General features: G+C 37.6%; 1 protein-coding gene across 10 annotated transcripts in view; it reads right to left on the reverse strand.

Moving 5' to 3' along the window:
* ZC3H13 (zinc finger CCCH-type containing 13) overlaps positions 1-22,450 on the reverse strand; it is a 152,982-nt gene that overhangs the window by 11,292 nt on the left and 119,240 nt on the right. For 4 of the 10 annotated variants that reach the window (XM_023513717.1, XM_023513721.1, XM_023513720.1 and 1 more), the window contains 7 exons: positions 18,943-19,137; positions 14,604-14,687; positions 13,700-14,255; positions 9,299-9,402; positions 7,481-8,671; positions 5,849-6,355; positions 3,086-3,238 (listed from right to left, as the gene is read on the reverse strand). In XM_023513717.1, the coding sequence (XP_023369485.1) occupies positions 3,086-3,238; positions 5,849-6,355; positions 7,481-8,671; positions 9,299-9,402; positions 13,700-14,255; positions 14,604-14,687; positions 18,943-19,137 (2,790 nt within the window). The remainder of the gene's footprint in view (positions 1-3,085; positions 3,239-5,848; positions 6,356-7,480; positions 8,672-9,298; positions 9,403-13,699; positions 14,256-14,603; positions 14,688-18,942; positions 19,138-22,450) is intronic. The other 6 variants (XM_023513718.1, XM_012805635.2, XM_012805634.2 and 3 more) reach the window with 5 other exon arrangements.

Here is a 22,450-nt window from a genome sequence, read left to right on the forward strand (position 1 = left end):
AAACAGGCACGGTAACCCACGCTTACAAATAACTTATTTAAATTATATGGGAGATCCTCCCCAATGAAAGAACTCTTATTATTTCCCTCATATTACATTTAATGTTTTGAAATGTGGTGTCAAAATCCTTTTTTAGAATTAAATTCAGGAATATATTTAATTTGAATGTGTGCATACACACATTTTAATTTTTAAAAATTAAAATAAAAAAATTCTTATTTTGTTATGAAATTCCTTTAAGAATTAGATAACTATTATTTATATTGAGAGTAAATAATCTATCCATTCAAAAGAAACAATGTTCTACTTGGAAATGATGTTCTACTTAGAAATGCCTAAAACCAAAAAAATAAAAAAGATAATGAATTACACACACCTCTTATATCAGTAGAAAAAATAGCAAAATATAAGAGCAAGTTAAATCAAAATAAAAATTTAATATTTTATACACCCAAAGTAAAGACCCTCAATATAACAAAAAATTGGTTAGTAACAATTGGACACTAATTAGGATGATGTGACAAGAATGGGGCAGAGGTGTTGCTTCATGGCACAGTCACTAAAGTGAGCTCTGGCAATGAACAAAGTACTGTAAGTCAAAATAATTACTAAATTTAGAAAATTGATCCACATGTAAAAGACGGAAACTGGACCCGCGCCTTTCTCCACTCACAAAAACGGATTCGAGATGGATAAAGGACTTAAATTTAAGGCATGATACAATAAAAATACTCAAAGAAAGCATAGAAAAAACACTGGAAGATATCGGCTTGGGGAAAGACTTTATGAAGAAGACTGCCATGGCAATTGCAACAACAACAAAAATAAACAAACGGGATTTAATTAAACTGAAAAGCTTCTGTACAGCTAAGGAGACAACAACCAAAGCAAACAGATAACCTACCCAAAGGGAAAGGATATTTGCACATTTTGAATGAGATAAAAGCTTCATAACTAGGATCTATAGAGAAATTAATTCACATGAAAAAAGCCAACAATCCCATATATCAATGGGGAAGACAGATGAATGGCTAGCAAACATATGAAAAAATGCTTATCATCCCTAATTATTAGAGAAATGCAAACCAAAACCACCCTGAGATATTATCTAACCCCAGTGAGAATGGCCCATACAACAAAACCTCAAAACTGCAGATGTTGGCACAGATGTGGAGAGAAGGGAACACTTTTACACTGCTGGTGGGACTGCAAACTAACATAACCTTTTTGGAAGGAAGTATGGAGAAACCTTAAAGAACTCAACCTCGACCTCCCGTTTGATCCAGTAATCCCTTTACCAGGCATCTGTTCAGAAGACGTTTTTTTTTTTTTCCCCCATAAAAAACCTTTTATTATAAAGACACTTGTACTAGACTGTTTGTTGCAGCTCAATTTACAATCGCTAAAATGTGGAAACAGCCTAAATGCCCCTCAACCCAGGAATGGATTGGCAAGCTGTGGTATATGTATACCATGGAATACTATTCAGCCATTAAAAAATGGAGATTTTGCAACATTTGTATTAACCTGGATGGAGGTGGAACACATCATTCTTAGTGAAGCATCACAGGAATGGAGAAGCATGAATTCTATGTATTCAACTTTGATATGAGGACAATTAATCACAATTAATGACACAGTGGGGGTGGGGGAAGGGGAGAGCAGACAGAAGGAGAGAGGGGGTGGGGGAAAGGAAAAGAAAATAGTGACTAATTCTCACATAAACTGGATTTAATTTTGACCAAAGCACATTATTTGAACAATAATTTTTAATTCAACTTGTATGTTGTTTAGGATCCTCATTTATAAGTGAAATATGTTTGTAATTTCCCTTTATAATATTTTTTCCAATTCTAGTATCAGGTACATCCAGATGAAGTAGAATGAATTTGAAGTATTTCTTCTTTTTTGATTATCTATAAGATTTGGCATGATCTGTTTTTTGAAATTATATTCAATTTATAAATATTAGTTATCTATTTTTTGAGACTTTGAAACCCCCCCCCCCACACACACACAAAATCCTTTGTCTCTGTTGTTTTTTAAAATGACCTCTTTCAGGTTTTTGGAAATCCCTGCAGTGTGGTAACTTCCAGAACTGGCTCTGCTTATAACCTGTCCATTAAAGCTTCAGGTTTCTGACATCCCATTTTCTATCAATAAATTGGTGAATGTGACACAAGCAGCTTCTTTCCATGCAGCCATTCTTAGATTAGGTGCTTTGGGAGGAATGAACCTACTTCAGATACCTTTTAACTAGCTTATGAGCCCCTTGGATCAAGACTAATATCATGGCTATTTGTAATTACTCATTTATTTGCTTGATAGTCTATTGGGGCTCAAGAAATTCAAAAAAAAAGAAAAGAAAACTGAGAGAATGAAGTACATAAATGGTATTCAAATATAATTTCACCTACTGAATTTTTTTAAAGATTATCGAAGAAACTGATTTGCGTCATCACAGTTGTGAAGCCTTGACCATATTCCAATCGTGCAGAATACTATTAGACAATTAGTATTTGGTAAGATTCCAGGTCATATAATATAAATGTTAAACTCTTAGGATTTTACTGTTTTAAACGAAGCCCTTTCTAATTCATAGGCAATGTCTACTAAAACTGAGCAGGCATATAGACTATGTAATTTTCATTTTATTGGCCTTTCAAACTTAATTTTTTTCCCCTCTGAGACAGAGTCTTACTACGTTGCCCTCAGAAGAGTACAACGGTGTCACAGCTCACAGTAACCTCAAACTCCTGGGCTTAAGTGCTTCTCTTGCCCCAGCCTCCCAAGTTGCTAGGACTATAGGTGTCCACCACAATGACTGGGCATTTTTTTTGTTGTAGTTGTCATTATTGTTCAGCAGGCCTGGGCTGGGTTTGAACCCACCAGGCTGAGTGTATGTGGCCAATGCCCTAACCACTGAGCTATAGGCGCCGAGTATTAAATTTAATTATTAATAAAATATAAAAAAGAAAATTCCAAGTGTCCTATATCTATTCTTACAGCATCAGAGAGAACAAAGAATACTTTAATGCCATAAATGCAGTAATTTTTGTGTTCAACCACCTCTGCAAATGATTACCTGGCATCTTCTCCTCATCTTGTTGGTCCTCCCTTTTTTCTGCATCACCTGCCAGAATTTCATCTAGTTCATCATCACTGATTGGCTCATATCCTTCGCCAGCACCAGAGCCCAATGAATGTGCATCATCTAACTTGCACTCATCATCTCCTGCTAATGAAGAAATTCATTACAAAGACAGGATTAAAGGGAAGAAACATCGAAGTCAAATTAAAGGGTAGAGGACACTACAACAATGTGAAGAGCATTTTTTTCATCAGGAAGCTACATTTCTTAATTACAAAAACACTTGAAAATTCTAAAAGAAAACCAAAAAATAAAATTTTATTAACTAAACTTAATTTTAATGGTAAGAATATAATTTAAATAGCAATACACATTAAAATATGACAAATACAATCCACCACTAATATTAATGTTGTGTGTTAATTCTTGATAATAAAACTTTAATATTTAAGACAAATTTACCAAGTTCAAAAGGATGCAGTAATCTTTTTTAACTTAAATAAAATCATTAATGAAAAAAACTCATAAACTTATTAAAAAATTATTTGAAACTTAACCTTACCTCATAATATTTAGGTCACCATATAAACTTACAACAGTAAGGTAAAAATGTAGAGTACTGTTAATTCTCCCCCTTCCTCCCAATTCTTCTTCTCTGTACCAAAATTTTGCTTTAATTGATAAATGGAATTTTTAGAAGAATACTGTAATATATTCCAAAATGTTTTTTTTTTTTCTGAGACAGAGCCTCAAGCTGTCCCCCTGGGTAGAGTGCCATGGCATTACAGCTCACAGCAACCTCCAACTCCTGGGCTCAAGTGAGTCTCCTGCCTCTGCCTCCCAAGTAGCTGGGACCACAGGCGCCCGCCACAACACCCGGCTATTTTTTGGTTGCAGCCGTCATTGTTGTTTGGCGGGTCTGGGCTGGGGATTCGAACCCGCCACCTTAGGTGTACGTGGCTGGCGCCTTAGCCGGTTGAGTTATAGGCGCCGAGCCTCCAAAATGTTTTTGTTATATCAGTAGCGTTACTTCTATTTCTTTATTCTGTCAACTTTTCTCAACCACCTGGACTACACTGTGTCTCCTGGTAAGTTAGTTGTAAACTTAATCCTCAAACTCCACAGTACATTTAATAATTCTAGTTGCTAACTATATAAGGGCTGCTCAGAAAGTATCCAGCCATATAAGATGACAAATAGAGACATAATAGCTGAATTCTTTCCAGACAGCCCTTGTATGTGCACTTAACCAAATCTACAACACTAGTTTTCGAAGTATAACAGTATGCTTTATGAATCTGTAGCAAATAAAATGTAAGAAGCTATGTTTCTAGTCATTCTAATAATTTTCCATTCTATTAATATTACATTTTATAGTAACCTCCTCATATCCCTACCGATTCACCTCTAAGATAACCAATTTTAGTAACTTTCTCATATATAGCATCATCTAAACACAAATGAGAATAGGATTTTTAATTTCTCAAGTTTATATAACTTATTTTACTTTATGTGAATAAAATCTTCACATCACACAGCAGGTGATTCACCCATAAGTTTCTATGCTATACTATCTGTGGACGTAACTAGCAAATTATATAGTATTTTGGAGATGAGGGACCCTGCCTCCAACCACAAAAGAGCTAATATAATAATTAGGTCCATTATACTCTATTAAATCCCAGTGTTGTACATCCATTAGAACCATGGCTCATGATACGATGCTATTTATACTCAAAATTGATATGAGAATAAAAAGTGAAGAAAGCTAAAGTAGAAATCTGCCAAGTCAAATAGGAAAAATATCTAAAAGATGAAAACACTGAGATATCTATCTAATCAAATAACAGAGATATAGGAACCACTTTTAAAAGATTTTACTATCGGTCTAAAGTCATAATGTTATCTTGCAATAAAACAATAAAAAGGATAATACCATATGTGTATTACTACTTATACACTAAGTATCTCAGAAGGTTCTTGGAGGCTTGAAATTGAGAGGTTATTCAGAACAATGAATAACCTCTGAAACCAGAACTAGACAGTCCCAAGGATGCAAAAGTTCCAGAATTCTCAGGGCAGCCATTACTACTGTCAACCTTGGTTATAATTCATCAAGCAGTAAGAGGTAGGTAGTACAAGCAGGACATATCTTCATTCATCAGCCATTTGTTGTAACCTCACTACAGTCTTGAAGATAATGAAAAGTTATGGTCCTGAGCAACAGAGTATAATATAGAGTGGTAAATAAAACCATGGAAAAATAAGTATAATAGATCCATGTTTGTTCTCTATTGCCATAGAAGACAGAGACCACTAATATTTAAATCCTCTTTGAATTAAGAAGTCATCTCAATTTTTGTGACTGTAACATCTAAGAAGAAGTGACAATTATTCTTTAACAACTACAGACACCGCACCTAAGCAATCTTTTGTTTGATTTAGGCTTATCACTGCCTTGATAGTGCTACTGAGGGAAACACATTTTTCAAATATCAGAGGACTTTTTTTTTTTGCAGTTTTTGGCTGGGGCTGGGTTTGAACCTGCCACCTCTGGCACATGGGGCCGGTGCCCTACTCCTTTGAGCCACAGGTGCCGCCAGGACTTTTTCTTACGAATTCTACTTCCCCTATAAAAGAATGGAGCCATTTTGCCTGTCAGTGGGTAACCTTTCAAAAAAAAAAAAAAAATAGTTGTTTCCCGTGAAATATGAAAAGGAATAAATCAATAGAACAGAAAAAGGGGTGTGCACTCACCTTCCAAACTCTCAGTTCTCTCGGATTTACTTATATCTTCAAATCCCTGCAGAGATCCCAGATCTTTATCTACTCTTTCTTTATCCAGAGATACAGAGTCTCGAGAAGTGCCCTCTATGTCTCTCTCATGCTCACTCTCCATTTTTGCTTCACTGCGTTTCACAGCCTCTATTTGAGAACTCTCAAAAGTTCTGTCTCTGTCCCTTTCGACAGAATCAGGAATTAGCCTCTCTCTTTCCCTCTCCAAGTCTCTCCTTTTGTCTCGTTCTCTGTCTCGTTCTCGCAGTCTATCCCGATCCCTGTTCCGTGGCCAATCTTTTTCAGTATCTCGCTCCCATTCTCTCTGCCTTGTGTCTCTCCTCTCTCTCTCACGCTCTCTATCATGGTCATATCGATCTCGTTCTTGAAGCCTATCTCTGCTATCAAATGACCCAGATCTAGAATGGACCTGTCGATCAGACTCAGGAGAACTTCTTCTTGAACTATGGCTTCTTGAATCTTGGCGATCTAAAATAAATATATACAGAGAGTTGACACATGTTCAAATAGGAAAAAAGTGCTTCTTTTAGGGTCTGTTAAAACTTCACAATTTATCTTTTTCCATAGTCTATTTTTACATTACATAAACATCTTTCTCTACATAACATCCAAAAATGTAATTTTAAGAAAAAATTGATCTCTCTCAATTAAAGTATTAATTGAAACATGTAAGCAACATGTTTCCCTACCTATTTCCACCATAACTGTAAAATATTTTCCAGGAAATAAGTAATAAAATGGTTAGGCATTGACAGAACTGGTCACTTCATTATTTTATTTTTTAATCATTGCAATTATGTTTATTAGAAAACAGATTAATAATTCAGTACAACGTATCAGTGGAGAAAAATGAACAAATATAAACTAGAAAGGTATTACGTAAAATTCAGTATCACTGAAAACTTCACTTCATTATTTTATCTCTCCCTACTCCCCTATCTTATTTTCTGTGGTCAAAAAAAGGCAGCCTTGGCTGGGTGGGGTGGCTCATGCCTGCTATCCTAGCACTCTGGGAGGCCAACACAGGAGGATGTGTGAGCTCAGGAGCTTGAGACCAGCCTGAATGAGAGCAAGATCCTGTCTCTATTAAGAACAGAAAAATTACCCAGATGCTGTGGCAGGCACCTGTAGTCCTAGCTACTCAGAGGCTGAGGCAAAAGGACTGCTCAATCCCAAGAGTTTTAAGTTACTAAAGGCTGGGCACAGTGGCTCACGCCTGTAATCCCAGCACTTTGGGAGGCCGAGTTGGGCAGATTGCCTGAGCTCACAGGTTCGAGACCAGCTTGAGCTACAGCAAGACCATAATCTCTAAAAATAGCTGAGTGTTGTGGTGGGCGCCTGTAGTCCCAGCTACTCAGGAGGCTGAAGCAAGAGAATCACCTGAGGTTAGAAGTATGAGGTTGATGTGAGAGCTATGACGCCACAGCACTCTGCTGAGGGTGACAAAGTGAGACTCTGTTTCAAAACAAAAGAAGTTCCATAAAACTTAAAGTGGCATATAAAGTAACCATTTAGAATTACTTTAGAGCTATAATTTATATAAAATACACTAACATAGGATACACTAAATAGATCACAATCTGATTTGATTACCTGAAGAAGTACTTCGACTGGGTTCTCCACGCTTTAACTGATCAATCCTAGATTTTCTCTCTCCAGTGATTTCTAGGCTTTTTGTTTTTTCTCTATCTCTTGAGCCACTATGCAGTACTCTCTTCCGACCACTTTGATCATCTCCACTTCGATGGGCAGAATCGTTGGATGGGGAGCGTAGACGGCCAGATGTATGACTGCGATTACTCCGATTGCTCCCAAGGCTGCTACTCCTCTTTTGATCCACTGGCTTGCGATGTGCTGCATCTTCTATGGTAACATGAGGTGCCTCTACTTTTTCTACTCGGGGTCTGTGGCATTTTCTATGGGAGTCTTCACTGGCAAAAGTAGTATTGGTGGCACTGGTGGGAGTAGCAGAGGTGGAAACTGTGGTGGCGGCAGCAGCACTGGCAGGAGTAGCAGGAGCAGCAGTGGTGGCGGCAGCCACAGGTGGGGGAGGAGGAAGAAGAGAAGACAGAGGAGGGGTACTCCCAGGGGTAGCAGCGGCAGCAGCATGCTCTGCTTCCACGGCCTCCGTGCGGTCAGGCACATCCTCATCAGACCAGTCACTGAACGCTATGTCTTCTTTTCTCAGAGCATCTTCTAGAGTGCCATCCTTGTCACTGGATATTTCAATAAATTCCTCTTTAGTTGTTACAGGGGGAGTCCGTGGGCCTCTTTTCTTCTTACTCTGTTGGGTTGCTTCCTCATCAGAAAGATCAGAATCACCTTTGGACCTTTTACGTTTCTTTTCAATACTTTTCTTCTTTTGTCCTTTTTTTGGTGAAAATACTTGACCATCTTCAGATGTTGTCTCTATGGCACCCCTCTCTAGTCCGACATCATCATCCTTCTTTTTCTTAATAGGTTTCTTTTGAATTTTTGCTTTTTTCTTGTTTTCATCATGAGTTCGATCAGATGTATCCCGATCTTCAGACTGGTGGCGTCCTATAATGTCCTGTGCACGTAATCTTGAGCTTTCCAGGATTTCTATCTGTTCTCTCTGTTTATCTATAGAAGAAACTTTCTCTTTGAGTTCTTGCTCTTCATAGCGCCTGGAACTCTCTTTCCTCTCTGGTTTCCGATCCTCCTCTTTCCACCGACCTTGCCTATCTTCTGTAAGGTGTGATGGACTAAGAGAACGAGATTCTTGTGGCCGTACAACCTGGCTCAAGAGTCTGTGTTTTTCATCTACATAAAAGATAAAAGTAACCACACTTTTACCAGGTCAATAAATACCGCATGTTACATATAAATAATAATAAGCCAATTTCTCACTTTTCATTTTAAAATGTTTGAAATGGTAGTAACTTCAGGCTCGGGACCCATTGCTCAGTGGTTAGGGTGCTGGCCATATACATCGGGGCTGGTGGGTTCGAACCAACAGTCCCAAGGCCTGCTAAACAAAGACAACTACAACAAAAAATAGCCAGGCGTGTGGTGGGCACCTGTAGTCCCGGCTACTTGGGAGGCTGAGGCAAGAGAATTGCTTAAGTCCAAGAGTTTGAGGTTGCTATGAGCTATGATGCCACAGCACTCTACTGAGGGTGACACAGTGAGACTCTGTCTCAAACAAAACAAAGAAATGGTAATAACTTCAATAAAAATAAAGCTTTACTACAAATAGTAGGAAATGATAGGGCCATTGTGATAAAATGACTATATTCCTAATACTTTAGTTGCAAAAAGATATTCAGAGGTAGAAGAGCAAGTAAACTTAAAAATATCTTAATTCAACAGTTTCCCCTAATATCAAATAATAGTCTCATGGTTACAAGTGAGTATGAACGTAGAGACAGAAAATCAGCCCCTGCTTACTTTTATCATCTCCGCTGTTGTAGGCATCACTATCAGGAGAATGCTCACGCCGGCGCTTGGGTGACTGCCTGGGGCTGGGACTCCCTTCATTTCTATAGCGCTTCCTAAATTGGGCAAGCAAATGCAATTTATAATATTCCAGGGGGCAAGAAAGAAATTACTGTATTTCTTATTAGTATTTCTTTATCTAGAATATATCTGTAAGAAATCAGTATTGTCAGAGCTACGCCATACAAAGGGTATTCAATGTCTTTAATAAAAATTCTTTACTTCATTTAGGACTTGTAATTGTGGACTTAAAATACATGGCACCATTTCTTCTTTTCTTCATTACACATGTAGAAACACTCAACCAAAAATTGCCAGATATAAATACTGCAAGGTGGTAACATTCAACAGAGAAATCAATATATTAAGGTACCCTCTAATATAAACATTGTCAATTTTACATTTTATGATATACAAAGGCCTTATGCTCAGGCAAGCTACACGAGAAAATCTGGTATTGGCTTTGGAGTCAAAAAGCTGAGTTCAACTTATAGCCACATTACTTATATGCAACTCTGAGCAAGTTCATTGAAGTCACTAAACCTTTCTTTCTCATCTGAAAATGGACGGGGGAGGGGGATAAGAGTCCATCTCATAAAACTGCAGTGAGGAATAAATAAGTTATGTCATAAGCTCACTGCCAGGCATGTTGTGGGTACGCTGTATTGCTTCTTTCCCTTTTTTAGAACTAAATAACTGGCTCAGTGAGAAATTAATAAAATAATCCATACGTTCATTATATTTCTTGACCCTTAGTTGAACTTGAAATGAGTAGTGATGTATATCTCTTGGGTACTTAAATTACTTCAGTACTTTAGCATTTTCCTACATTTTCATTAAATTTTCACTACTTTTTTTTTTTAAACAAACTCTTTGTAAGTATTATGATCAAAAGTTAAGAAACAACCTGCAGCACGTGTATCTCCTGGATAGCTTCTTTATATAGATGAGCAACTACATGGACAAGGAGATGGCCTCATGTGTACAGTAAGACAATCTGCAATGTGTTTTCTCTATTCTTTGAATCTGGGCTGGCCTATTGACTTGCTATGATAAGAGGAAGTGCTGAAAGTGACACTGCAAATTTGCATTATACTTATTGGATAAACATTCCTAATCTGAAATTTAAACTGTTCCAATGAACATTTTTCTTTGAGTGTCAATGCCACTGCTTAAGAAGTTTTGGATTTTGAAACATTTCAGATTTTGGATTTAGGGTGCCCAACCTCTATTAATGAAAGCCTAGAAATGGATAAGAGATAACAGAGATTTCAGTATTTTACCCTTATAAGATCAAGAGCTAAAGAGGTCAGCAGAGGGAAGAGAAATAAAATAGAACCTCTTCATAGTTGGCCTCCCTCCCACATCAACAGCCTCCTTAAATTGACCTAATTTTCACAGACTAGACATGCACCATTATAACACACGTGTGTCTCCAAATGTTAAAGGAAATATGGTAGAATCTCTGTTAAGTTAACCACCCAAATGACTGGAACCAACTGGTCAGCACACGGAGGTGGTCGACATAAGGATCTAGGCCTGCTGTGCTGATAATGTACATGTGGTGCATGTCTCATCTATGAAAATTAGGTCAATTTACAGAGATGGTCCATGTAGGGAGGTGGTCAACTATGGAAGTTTTACTGTATCGCTGAAGGTTACATTAATGTAAAGTTTTATAAAATGAAGGGAGAGAGAAGCAAAAAAGTCTGCTAGAGGGTACCATAAAAAATCTTGGCTGTCAATTAAAGAACAGTCAAAACCTAATGGAAGAAAGCCTCGCTTCTGTGCTACATTGTTTGCCCATAACCATAATCCATGATAGCAAGGATGAAAAAAGCCTAAAGTAGAGAGCCTGCATTCACTCTAAGGCACATGAGCTGGAGGTAAGGGCAAGAAAATTCAATTTGTTTTGGTGAGGTTAACCACAGCTTTTATCTCAGTTGGTATCTCAGTTGGTAAAGAGCAGCTAATTTCAGTAAGTTTAAGTTTCGTACTTGTAAAATCTCAACCATTCAGAATTCCCACAGCCACAGTGATAGCTTAGCCAATCACTATCTGCCCCTCGACTAACAAAAGCCCATGAAGAGAGAAAACACAAAGAGAGAAAGAACATGCCTGCAAAAGAAAATGCCCTCATATATGTTATATGAGATGCCAAGAACATAACTTTTGACCCCAATAAATCACTATAACGCCACAGCACAGGAAGACACTTCCTTTCTCTCAGCTTCTTCTAGCCATGCAGTGATTACAGAGATCCACTCAGCTCTGTCATTGTGAATGCTTCCTGGAGCCTGGGGATGCTGACTCCATAATCACAACACACAAAATTCATGAAGGATTACCAGGAATGGCACAGACAGTGTCTCTTGAAGAGTAGTCAATACCAATAGCTAGTTATATAGGGGATGTGATGGGACACAAGTTTGCTGATTCCTGTTTACAACAAAGTCGGCAATGGCAAGCAGCCATTTCAACCCCATGTGCCGTCAAAAATGTATAGTGAACAAGGATTATGTCCCCTAGATACAAAAAATAGAATTGAAAAGTATTTCTTTTGACAATTAAAGAGACTTTAAATACCAAATATTTATTGTTGAGAGGCCTAACACAGCCACATACAAACCATTTCTCCCTCATCCCCCTCCTTTCCTCCTAAGACAAAGACACAAAAGATCAACCTAGCCCACCCCTGAGAAGTTCATGCCAAAATACCCCAACTCTCCAGGCAGGCTGTGGAATTTGCCAACCCCCTATGGCCCCATATGAAAGGGGTCTCTAACTGCTCCTGGGGGCAGATGACATCTTTGAACTGCCCAGGCAGGTCAACTCCCCTTTCAATAAAGCCGACCTAAACTTCTCCACTCGGCTGTAGCTGTGGCCGTGTCTCTGGGTGCCATCTGTCATATGGTGTTAGGACTCCAGGCTGATGGCTGGTGAACTAGGTGCATCTCGCTGCTGCCTGCCCTAGTTACCCTAGTTTTCTTGGACCTGATTCCAGTTTTGCCTAGATCCAACTCTACTGACTTACTGGTCAGGGAGTCTGAGAAGAACGATTTCACCCCAGCTGCCATTTAAATATAAGATCTTTAAAGTTTCAAACAGAACTCCCTAGGCTAATTTTCTGACTCACTCCAGGACTCATATGTCCTCATCTCCTCCTTTTTTTCCCCTTTCATTTGTACCGACTTAGAGGGGTTTTGTCCTAGCATCGTGCTCCCTAATGGGGTCTGGGACCTCATACTGTTTTGTTTTTCATTTTTCGATTCAGGCCCAGTGCAAGACCCTAGTTTAGGTTTCTAGAGTCCTGGAGCTCTTAAGTTTATCCAGAAAGGGGAAGGACATCTGAGGTAACGAGTGCGAGTCCCTCTATCCCCTCAGTAAAAACACCTCTGCGTGTCTTGTTCAGCTGGTTTGGCCTAAGAATGGGACCTGTGACCTCAATATCTTAAAAGACTTAATTTCCTACAAAGAAATGGCAGGTGGAGCAAAATCCCCTATCTGCAGGCCTTTGTCTCCCTCTGTTCTTGTCCCTCTCTTGTGCAAACTGTGTTCAAGTCACCACATACTTGTTGCTCAAACTCCTTGCCCTTTATCTTTCCCTGAATTTCCTCCCTATCTTCCTTCCTCCATAGAGTCATTCCATCCTGCTAACCACCAGCTCCTATGTTCCTCTACTCCCTAACCTGTCCCCAGAACCTGAAGGCCCTCCCTTTGCTCCCCACCCTGCCAATCCCTTTAGGCTCTCACTATCACCTGCTCCCTCTACCAGCAGAACCTCTTTTACCACTGTATGAAGTGGCTGGTGCTGAAGGAATAATCATCTTTCACAGATTGAGAAAAAACTACATCCTTTTCCATAGATTGCTCTAAATCAGTGGTTCTCAACCTTCCTAATGCTGTGGCCCTTTAATACAGTTCCTGTGGGTCACAACCCACAGGTTGAGAACCACTGCTCTAAATATATAAAAGAATTCTGGTACCTGGTCCGATCCTATGACTTCAGCTGGCATGATCTTCACGTGATAATTAATTCTACCCTTCTCCCAGAGTAGCAGGCGAGGGTTTGGCAGGTAGCCCAGGCAGCATGCAGACACCATCTTTGCACTGCCCAGGCAGGTCACCCTCCCCTTTCAATAAACCTGGCCTGAACATCTATCTCCGCTGTGGCCTCATCTCTGGGCACCATTGTCTATACCTTTTGATATATAATAAATTTGAAATACAGGAAACAGTACAGAGGAAAAAAGTTAATAAGAAATTAAGAGGCATAGTAAAAAACACTAAATGAAACTTGTCAATTCTTTACTGAAATGTAAGTTTTTTAAGCTGATTTAAAACTCTTCTTACTTTGATTTTCTCTCATCATGTCCATCTCTCGCATTTCTATCTTCTCGGATATCTTCTCGCTTTTCTCTGCGGTCATCTCGCCCTTTGTCTTTGTCTTCCCAATCCCTTTGACGTTCTCGTTCTTTATCCCTTTCTCTCGCTCTTTCTCGTTCTCGTTCTCTCTCCCTCTCTCTCTCCCGTTCTCGTTCTCTCTCCCTCTCCCGTTCTTCCCTCTCTCGCTCCCGCTCTTTTTCCCTATCTCGTTCCCTCTCTCTTTCCCGCTCTCGATCATGGTCACGCTCTCTATCCCTTTCACGCTCTCTCTCTTTTTCTCTTTCTCTCTCCCGTTCCCTAGCACGCTCTCTTTCTAGTTCTCTTTCTTTTTCTCTTTCCCGATCCCGTTCTCGCTCTCTCTCTCTCTCCCGTTCCCTGTCCCGTTCTCGTTCCCGATCTCTGTCTCTAGCCCTTTCGTCTCTTCTATCATCCACTCTGTCTACTCTTCGTTCCTCTCTTCTTTCATCACGCTCAAGCTCGTCATTCCTTCCCTGATGTCGAATTGGTGAGCTTGGTCTTTGATCTACAATGAAAATCAAGTTTTGTCAGTGATTAATTTGACAGATAACCTATTGGTAAGACAACATGGCAAATCTTAAATTTTATCTGTGTTTTGGGTCACACTGGCAACAAATTATTAACCAGGTACTATATTTACTTTTAATTTAATCATTCAAATAATCACCACTAGATATTTAAAAAATGTTTAAAACATAATTTTCATTTGCCCTCTAACTACCATGTTTTCTACTCCCCTCAACCCCCCTCTCCCTCCCACTGGCTGAGCCACCTTTGATCTTTCTCTGCATGCTCCCTACCCTACCTCCAGCCCACTGTTCCAACCCCACTTTCTGCCATCTCTACCCTTCACCTCTGATCTTCTCTGTCCCCCCAGCAGGACCTGAGAACACTGGTGGCAAAGGATAGGGGCAGCAGGAGGTGTAGAACATAGGAGCTGAAGGAAAAAAAAAATTTCCCTCGTAAGTCACACCTCTAATTCCAGGCCAAAATATATATACAACAAAGTGTAGCTATTATGTGAAGAAAAATATAGCAGAACAAAACATGTCAAAATTTGTTGCTGCAATATCAATATTTTACCATAAACTAGAATATCAAGGGTACTGTCTAGCAATCTTGAAATAATCAAATGTAAAAAAGTATTTCATATTAGTTATATATATTTATAATTAATAATAAATTAAGTTTTATCATATAAGTAATTACTGATGAAAGAGCTGTTTTCTTAAATGTTAACTGATAATATCACATTACACATATTTTTTCCATCTACACATAAATCACATAAACAGAGAAAATGAATGCATTTTGCCCAAATACCCAATCGAGCAGAAAATTAGTCTGGGATCCAAAAATGTACAAGACGATGACATGAACTTTTCCAAAGAGATTAGCCATTTTGAAAGAGACTACTGCAGTATGATCTAGGCTTCTATAATGTTTTTATCTTACCATATAATAATGCCTATTATCTATTTGATAATCATACAACAATATGGTCAGAGGTTAGTAAGTAAAATACTTAACATCAGCTTAATAAGCAGAATAATTTTAGGATATTTCTAGGAAAGGGTCTATTATAGTAATTTGAATTTTCCTTCCTTATTACTGATGAAAAGGATAAGAATAATCCATATTTACTAGGTAGAAGTTATAGATCCTGATATAAGATCATGGAATTTTAAATGAACCATAATGAAACCCTATGTAGTCCTTTCTCCCCTTTCTTCTTAAGAACATAAAAATTATGGTCCAGAGTTGACTTGTCAAAGTTAAGATGGTAGATGCATTATGATATTAGGACTAGAAGTCAGTTTTCTTAAATCCTTTTATTTTTGTTGAAGCCAGTTTAAATGTAAAATGGTTCTATAGTATTATCTTTTGGATCCCTAGAATGCTATCTATCCATGTTTTAGATTATCTGAATTTCCAGTTTTTGGGGGGGGGGCATACCAACATTATTATGATTAGAAAAAACAAATTCAATACTGCAACCTACAGCAATTCATACTTGAAATTTCTGATGATAGCTGCATTAAAGACTACCCATAGTACTCATTCTTTTGTGGCAGATAAAAATCTTTATTTTCCCAACCAAAATGACAATGCTCTTTAACTTCAAAGGAAAATGGAAACGATATAAGAATATCACTTTAATGTCTAAACTATTCTCCTTATCTTTGCTCTAAAATGTGTTATTCAAAAACATGCTTCTCTTTACATCTTTCCTTATCTTCATGAATGACATACCAATTCATGAAAGCTGGCAATCTCTGAGTTAAGTCCCATCAACTTCACTTCCCAAATATTCCTCTATTGCTTTTCACATCTCTACAGTTAATATATTAACTCAGATGTTGATCAGCTATGTCATCAATAATCGAACTGAAAAAAAAAATCTGAATGTCTTTAGCCTTTCCCCCTACTCTTAGAATGGTTTTACTGAAAACTCTACTTCTTCTAGCTGCTTAAAAGCAGTTATTTTATAGGCAGGGGAAAGGTAATTAAATTCAAAAGTTTTAGCCTGACTTACTAGGTCATTCATAAATTACTCTATAGTCTCTCATCAATCCTTTGTCCCAGCTTCTTTCCTATCCTCCCAATCATAGCATTCGTGAATCTACCCTCACAAGAACTCTTTATTACTCCAAAGCATCTGCTTCTTTCAATTCTGATGTCTGACATGCTGCAAAGTACTGCAAAGTGTTCTCCCTACACAGTGCTTCTTCCATTGTTCCTTGTAAACGCCTGTGTTATGGTCCAGGCCCTAATTCAGATATCTCTTTAGGCAGCTTTCTTGGAATTCCTTAAATTGATTTGCTCCTTTGTCTTCTCATAGGACTTTATCTAGTAGTAGCATTTATCACCTTCAACCGTCTATCTGTTCAGTTGTTCCCTGATATCCACAGGAAATTGTTTATGAAACCCTGAGGAGACCAAAATCCATAGATGTTCAAATCTCTTATATAAAATGGTGTAGTATTTGCAAACAGACGATGTACAGCATCCTGTGTACTTTAAATTATGTCTAGATTACTAATAATACCTAATGTAAATGATATTTAACTAGTTATTATACTCTATTAATAATTTTTTAATTTAAATATCTATTTTGTTGTATTTTTTTCCAAATATTTTTGATCCATGGTTGGTTGATTCTGAGGATGTAAAACTCAGGTATAGAGGGCAGGTTGTTTTGTGCTTAGACAACAAAGAAACAAAGAGAAAATTTAAATTCTCAAGCACAGAACAAGGTACCGAGGCACATCTCTACCCTTACCTTTAACAATCACCCTACTGCTCAGCATTGTGTAAGCCACATTAGTCTTCTTTCAAATTCTAGGACATATGAAGCTATTTCCCAATTCAGGGAACTGGCACATACTCTTTCCTCGTTTACCCTCAACCTTCGCAAAGCTAGCTGCTTCTTCTTACATTTAAGCCTCTGAATAAAAATCACCTCAAATTTTTCATAAACACTCTAAAGTAGATCCCTTTCTCTTTATTTCCATCTGCACTGCTTGTTTATTTTCTACATAGCAATTAATGATCACTTGGGTTTTTTGGGAAGGGAGATATCTCCCCCTCTCCACTAAGTTCTACAAGGACAAGAACTACTGTACCCCAAGTACCTAGCAAAGTGCCTGGCATGGGTACTCCATAAACATTTGTAAAATATATCATTAACCTCAGAAATATATTCCTATTTCAATCATACAACTGATATTTAATAAAGTAGTTAGAGTAAAATAAAATAGAACTGAACTTAAAAGACCTGAATTAGAATTCTAGTTCTAGAACTTACTTCTCTATAATACTGGAAACTTACTCTTCTTAGATCTAATCTCCAAAACTATAAAACGTGTATTATTTTATCATACCTACACTTAGAGATATATTGCAAAGATTAAATTAGAATATTGTAAAGCAACTATCAAGTTCCTAGCACCTAGCAGAAGTTCAATGTGTGGTTGAACTAACTATAAGATTAAAACCCAATGTTACTACTGTGTTCAGGTAAGAGGTGAGAGAAACCTGACCTAGGTAGGATACGAAAATAGAAAGAAAGGTAAGTCGTTAAAGGAAAAATAAAAAAAAATCAAAACAGCATCACCAGGATGTTAGAAATAGAGAGGTAAATCAAAGTGCTAGTGAAGAAATAATTTCAGATATTCACATGAAACATATAAACTCTAGCCCTATTTGTAATGAAGGAAGTCTTGCACATCTTTTAACCCAAATGCCATTTGGCTTACCTTAACAAACTCAACCCAACTAACTCTCCTGCCTCTGACCTTATCTATGCTTCTCAAAGAAGAGACTTTGTTCTCCTTTCATGATTGCCTACATCAAGATATAGCATTACCTCTTTGATTCAATATTCAATTCTCTGGCCCATCAAGTTTTTATACTATATTAATCTCAGCATTACAGTTAATCTTACTTAATAATCAGCCAAGGTTAGTAAGATTATCATGAAATTTTAAATGTTTAAGGGCCCTAGTAACACCTGCCAAAGAAAGTACCTATAACCCTTCTAAGTGTTTCCTAGTCATCTTTGAATTTGATTTCTGTGGGAGATCATCTAATACAGCGGTTCTCAACCTGTGGGTCATGACCCACAGGAACTGTATTAAAGGACCTGTGGCATTAGGAAAGTTGAGAACCACTGATCTAATAAGTTAACAGAAAAGTTTTAGCTTAAGACATAAAAATAGCTAAAGCAAATATTATTTATTCTCAGGATGGAATAATATAAATAAAATATTTCTCCAAACAATTCCCAGCACTATCATTATTTTCGTCTTGCTCCTCTCCAGCAAGCAATCCTTGTAAGATGCTATTGATTACAGGTAAGTAGTGAGCAGCTAGGATATGTAGATGAGAACAATTAGGTGTTATGTGAATCACAATTGCCTGGACTGACATCCAGACATTTACATGCTCGAGCTACTTGGTCAAAATGAGAGACTCACAGCAGGCATTTCAGTTTGTTCACTATTACCAGGAGGAACTCGTCAGTAGCTATTTACAAAATCCCTCTTAAACCGAGCAAACAAAGATGATTATATGAGTAAACAGTTTCAAATGTGTCATCAAGCATCAGTCTTAAGAAGATTTCATAAAAATAAATTTTAACTGTTTTAAGAAACATTAGTCACTATTTAATAAAATTCTGTTGGACAAACCTCTCTCTCTGTTGTCACGACGGTCTCTCTCTCCTCCGTGTCTTCTTTCAAATGAAGAATCTCTTGTTTGATCTCTGTTGTCTCTTTCAGGGTATCTGTCTCTTTCAGGATAGCTACTTCGAGTTTCCCAGCTGTCATGATAGTTGCTACTACTACTGTGACTATCAATTTGAGAACCTCTTGTGCCTCGACTTCCTAAACAAATGATATTCACACAAATATTTAACACATAAACTTTGTTCAACAGATTTCATCAGTCACAATCTTTTCTACTAAAAAACACTGATAGATTATTTTTGTATTCTGAAGTATAATAATCACTGTTAAAAAGAATATTAAGCATTGCATCAGAATACTCAGAACTAGCCGTGTGGCCAAAAAGCACAGAGCTGCACACATAACAGTGTGCATGTATAGTTGGTAAAATCTGAATACATTCTATGTACCAACGTCAATTTCTTGGTCTTGACACTGCACTATAGGTGTGAGAAAGGTGGAAAAAGGGCACCAAAACGTCCTTACACACTGCTTTGCAATCTCTTGTGAATCCCTAATTACTTCAAAATAAAAGCAAATTTTTTAATTTGGAGGAGGAGGGTAGGGGTAGAGGAAGAGAAATAGGGTGTGCCTGTGATAACTAGGAATATACGACAAAGACAAAACTCTGAAGGGCCCTGCCTTGGATGTCATAGACGCGACATAAACTCTACCATAGATAAACCCTGATGGACGCTAGATAAACTCTACCATAGATAAACCCTGATGAAGATGAGTTCACTCACAAGAACATATGAACAACTTACTCAAATCCACTCAAAGTGAGACTTAGAATGCACTTTCCCAAAGATAAAAATAAAAATAAATGTAACAGGCTTTGAGCCTTAAAAGAATTATAGCCTAATTCTAAATACCGTGATAGGGTATTTTAATAGTCAAAATATCTGTGAAAAATATTTTAATAATTAGAGACCATGAAGAAAATATTTTTAAAATATTTTTTAAAGACTACAAGAGGGTTATATATAACATCTAGAAGAGTAAAATATCAGATTAGATGCAGCTAAGAAAAATGTAGTAAACTAGAGGATAAGTCTAAGGATACAACCTCAGAGGCAAAAGAGTCTCTTCTAAAAAATAAAGAAATGTAGCTGGGGGCACTGCCTGTGGCTCAAAGGAGTAGGGCGCCAGCCCCATATACCAGAGGTGGCGGGTTCAAACCCAGTCCTGCCCCCCCCCCAAAAAAAAGAATGTATCTGGGTGCCTGTAGTCCCAGCTACTGAGGAGGCTATATAGCAGGAGGGTTGGCTGAACCCAGGAGTTTGAGGTTGCTGTGACCTAGGCTGAAGATGCCACAGCACTCTAGCCTGGGCAATAGAGTGAGACTGTCTTTCACAAAAATAAATAAGTAAATAAATCTTAACCTATTCTAGAACCCTAACAAATGACAGAATTGTATTTATTTCAGGAATGCAAGGATAGTTCTAAATTTTAAAAGAACATTAACATAAGTAACAATGTAATAGAGATAAAACTACGTGATCTCAAGAAGGAGAAAAAACAGTAGTAATAAAAACTGTTAGCCTAAGGGAACTGAGAAAATTAGAAGAATCCTTAGTACAATAAAGCAATCTGCAAAAAATAACACACACCGCACTTAATAGTGAATTGCCAGTAACAATCTTTAAAATCTGAAACAATGTGCTTGCTAAGGTGGAGTCATAAGGATTAAATGAGGTTGCTTATAAAAAAAAAAATCTGAAACAATGCAAAATTCCACTTGTATTCAACATTGTATTGATGAAGATTCTCAACAGAAAATAAGTAATAATCAGAAAACAGTCAAATTAGTGTCTTCCCAGGCATATTGGTTAAGAGAATCTAATTAGATCTACTAAGAAAACATAGCAACATCATTTAAATATAAGATTAATAGGCTTGGCACCTGTAGCTCAGTGGTTAGGGTGCCAGCCACATGTACTGGGGCTAGTGGGTTCGAACCTGACCTGGGCCAGCTAAACAACAATGACAACAACAACAACAAAAAATAGGTGGGTGCTGTGGTGGGCACCTGTAATCCTAGCTACCTGGGAGGCTGAGGCAAGAGAATTGCTTAATCCCAAGAGTTGGAGGTTGCTGTGAGCTGTGACGCCATAGCACTCTACTAAGGGCAACATAGTGAGACCCTGTAGCACCCATAGCACAGTAGTTATGGTGCCAACCACACACACCAAGGCTGGAGGGTTCAAACCCTGCCTGGGCTAGCTAAACAACAATGACAACTGCAACAAAAAATAGCTGGGCATTGGGAATAGTGCCTGTGGTCCCAGCTACTGAGGAGGCTGAGGCAAGAGAATTGCTTAAGCCCAAGAGTTTGAGGTTGCTGTCAGCTGTTAAGCCATGGCACTCTACCAAAGGTGACACAGTGAGACTCTGTCTCAAAAAAAAAAAAAAAAGATTAATATAATATCAATTACCACTGCCATGTATAAGTAAAGTATTACAAAATATGTTTTAAAAGATACCATTTAGTGACACATGTACACAGTTATTCATGACAGCACTGTTTACAGGCTGGAAAAGCCTAAACATCCACCAATGTAGGACTGACTTACTTTATGATATATATTATCCCATAATGGACATTATATGTCAAAGAAGAAAGGAACTGTTTACCACATTGATAAACATTTTATTCCAATCCTCCTGCCTTAGCTTCCTGAATACCTGGGGACTACAGGCACCCAGCTACATTTCTTTTTTTTTTTTAGAATGTATACAATGATCTCTAGATATTTTTATTCAGTGAAAACAGTAGGAAATAAAACAATATATAGTTTTTTAAAAGATTATTTTTGTAAAACTAGAGGAGAAAACAAATGTGTGTGTAAATACACAGGCTTGTTTAAAATGTTTTTGGAAAGAATACATACTAAACTGACAAAAGAGTGGCTGGAGGTAGAAGGGAGGCTTTTCACAAAAATGTCATTTTGTACTTTTGAAATTATGAACGATGTGAATACACAATCTAAAAACATTTTTTTTTTTAACTTAGAACAATTTTAAAAGTACAATTTATAACGGCAACACAAAAACAGGGTAGTGAGGAATAAAATATCTCTAAAATCTTATGGGAAAAACTATAAATCAATAAATTTAATGCACTGAAAACCAAAATCTAAGAGTTTTTTCACAAAATTAAAAATTTTTAAATGGATATGAAAAATTATAAAGCCAAGAAAAGCCAAGATAACTCTCGGAAGAAGTTAAAGGACCTTCAATATGTTACGGTGAAGTGTAATACTGACCAGGGATATAATAAATGGACCAAATGAAAGATTAAGAGTGACCAGAGTTCTGCAGCAGCTTTTGTGGAGAGGAAAAAGAAATGGAATGGAAAAAAGGTAGGTCCAAGCTAATTAAGTCCTAGCAGTTTGGAGCTAGTCATAAATATATTTAAGATGTCTGGGGTAACGGCAAATGCCTTTTTGTGGCAAAAAAAAAAAAAAAA

The sequence above is a fragment of the Otolemur garnettii genome, unplaced genomic scaffold (genome assembly GCF_000181295.1).
Source record: "Otolemur garnettii isolate 467f Iridium unplaced genomic scaffold, OtoGar3 scaffold00043, whole genome shotgun sequence".
In the NCBI taxonomy this organism is placed as follows: domain Eukaryota; kingdom Metazoa; phylum Chordata; class Mammalia; order Primates; family Galagidae; genus Otolemur; species Otolemur garnettii.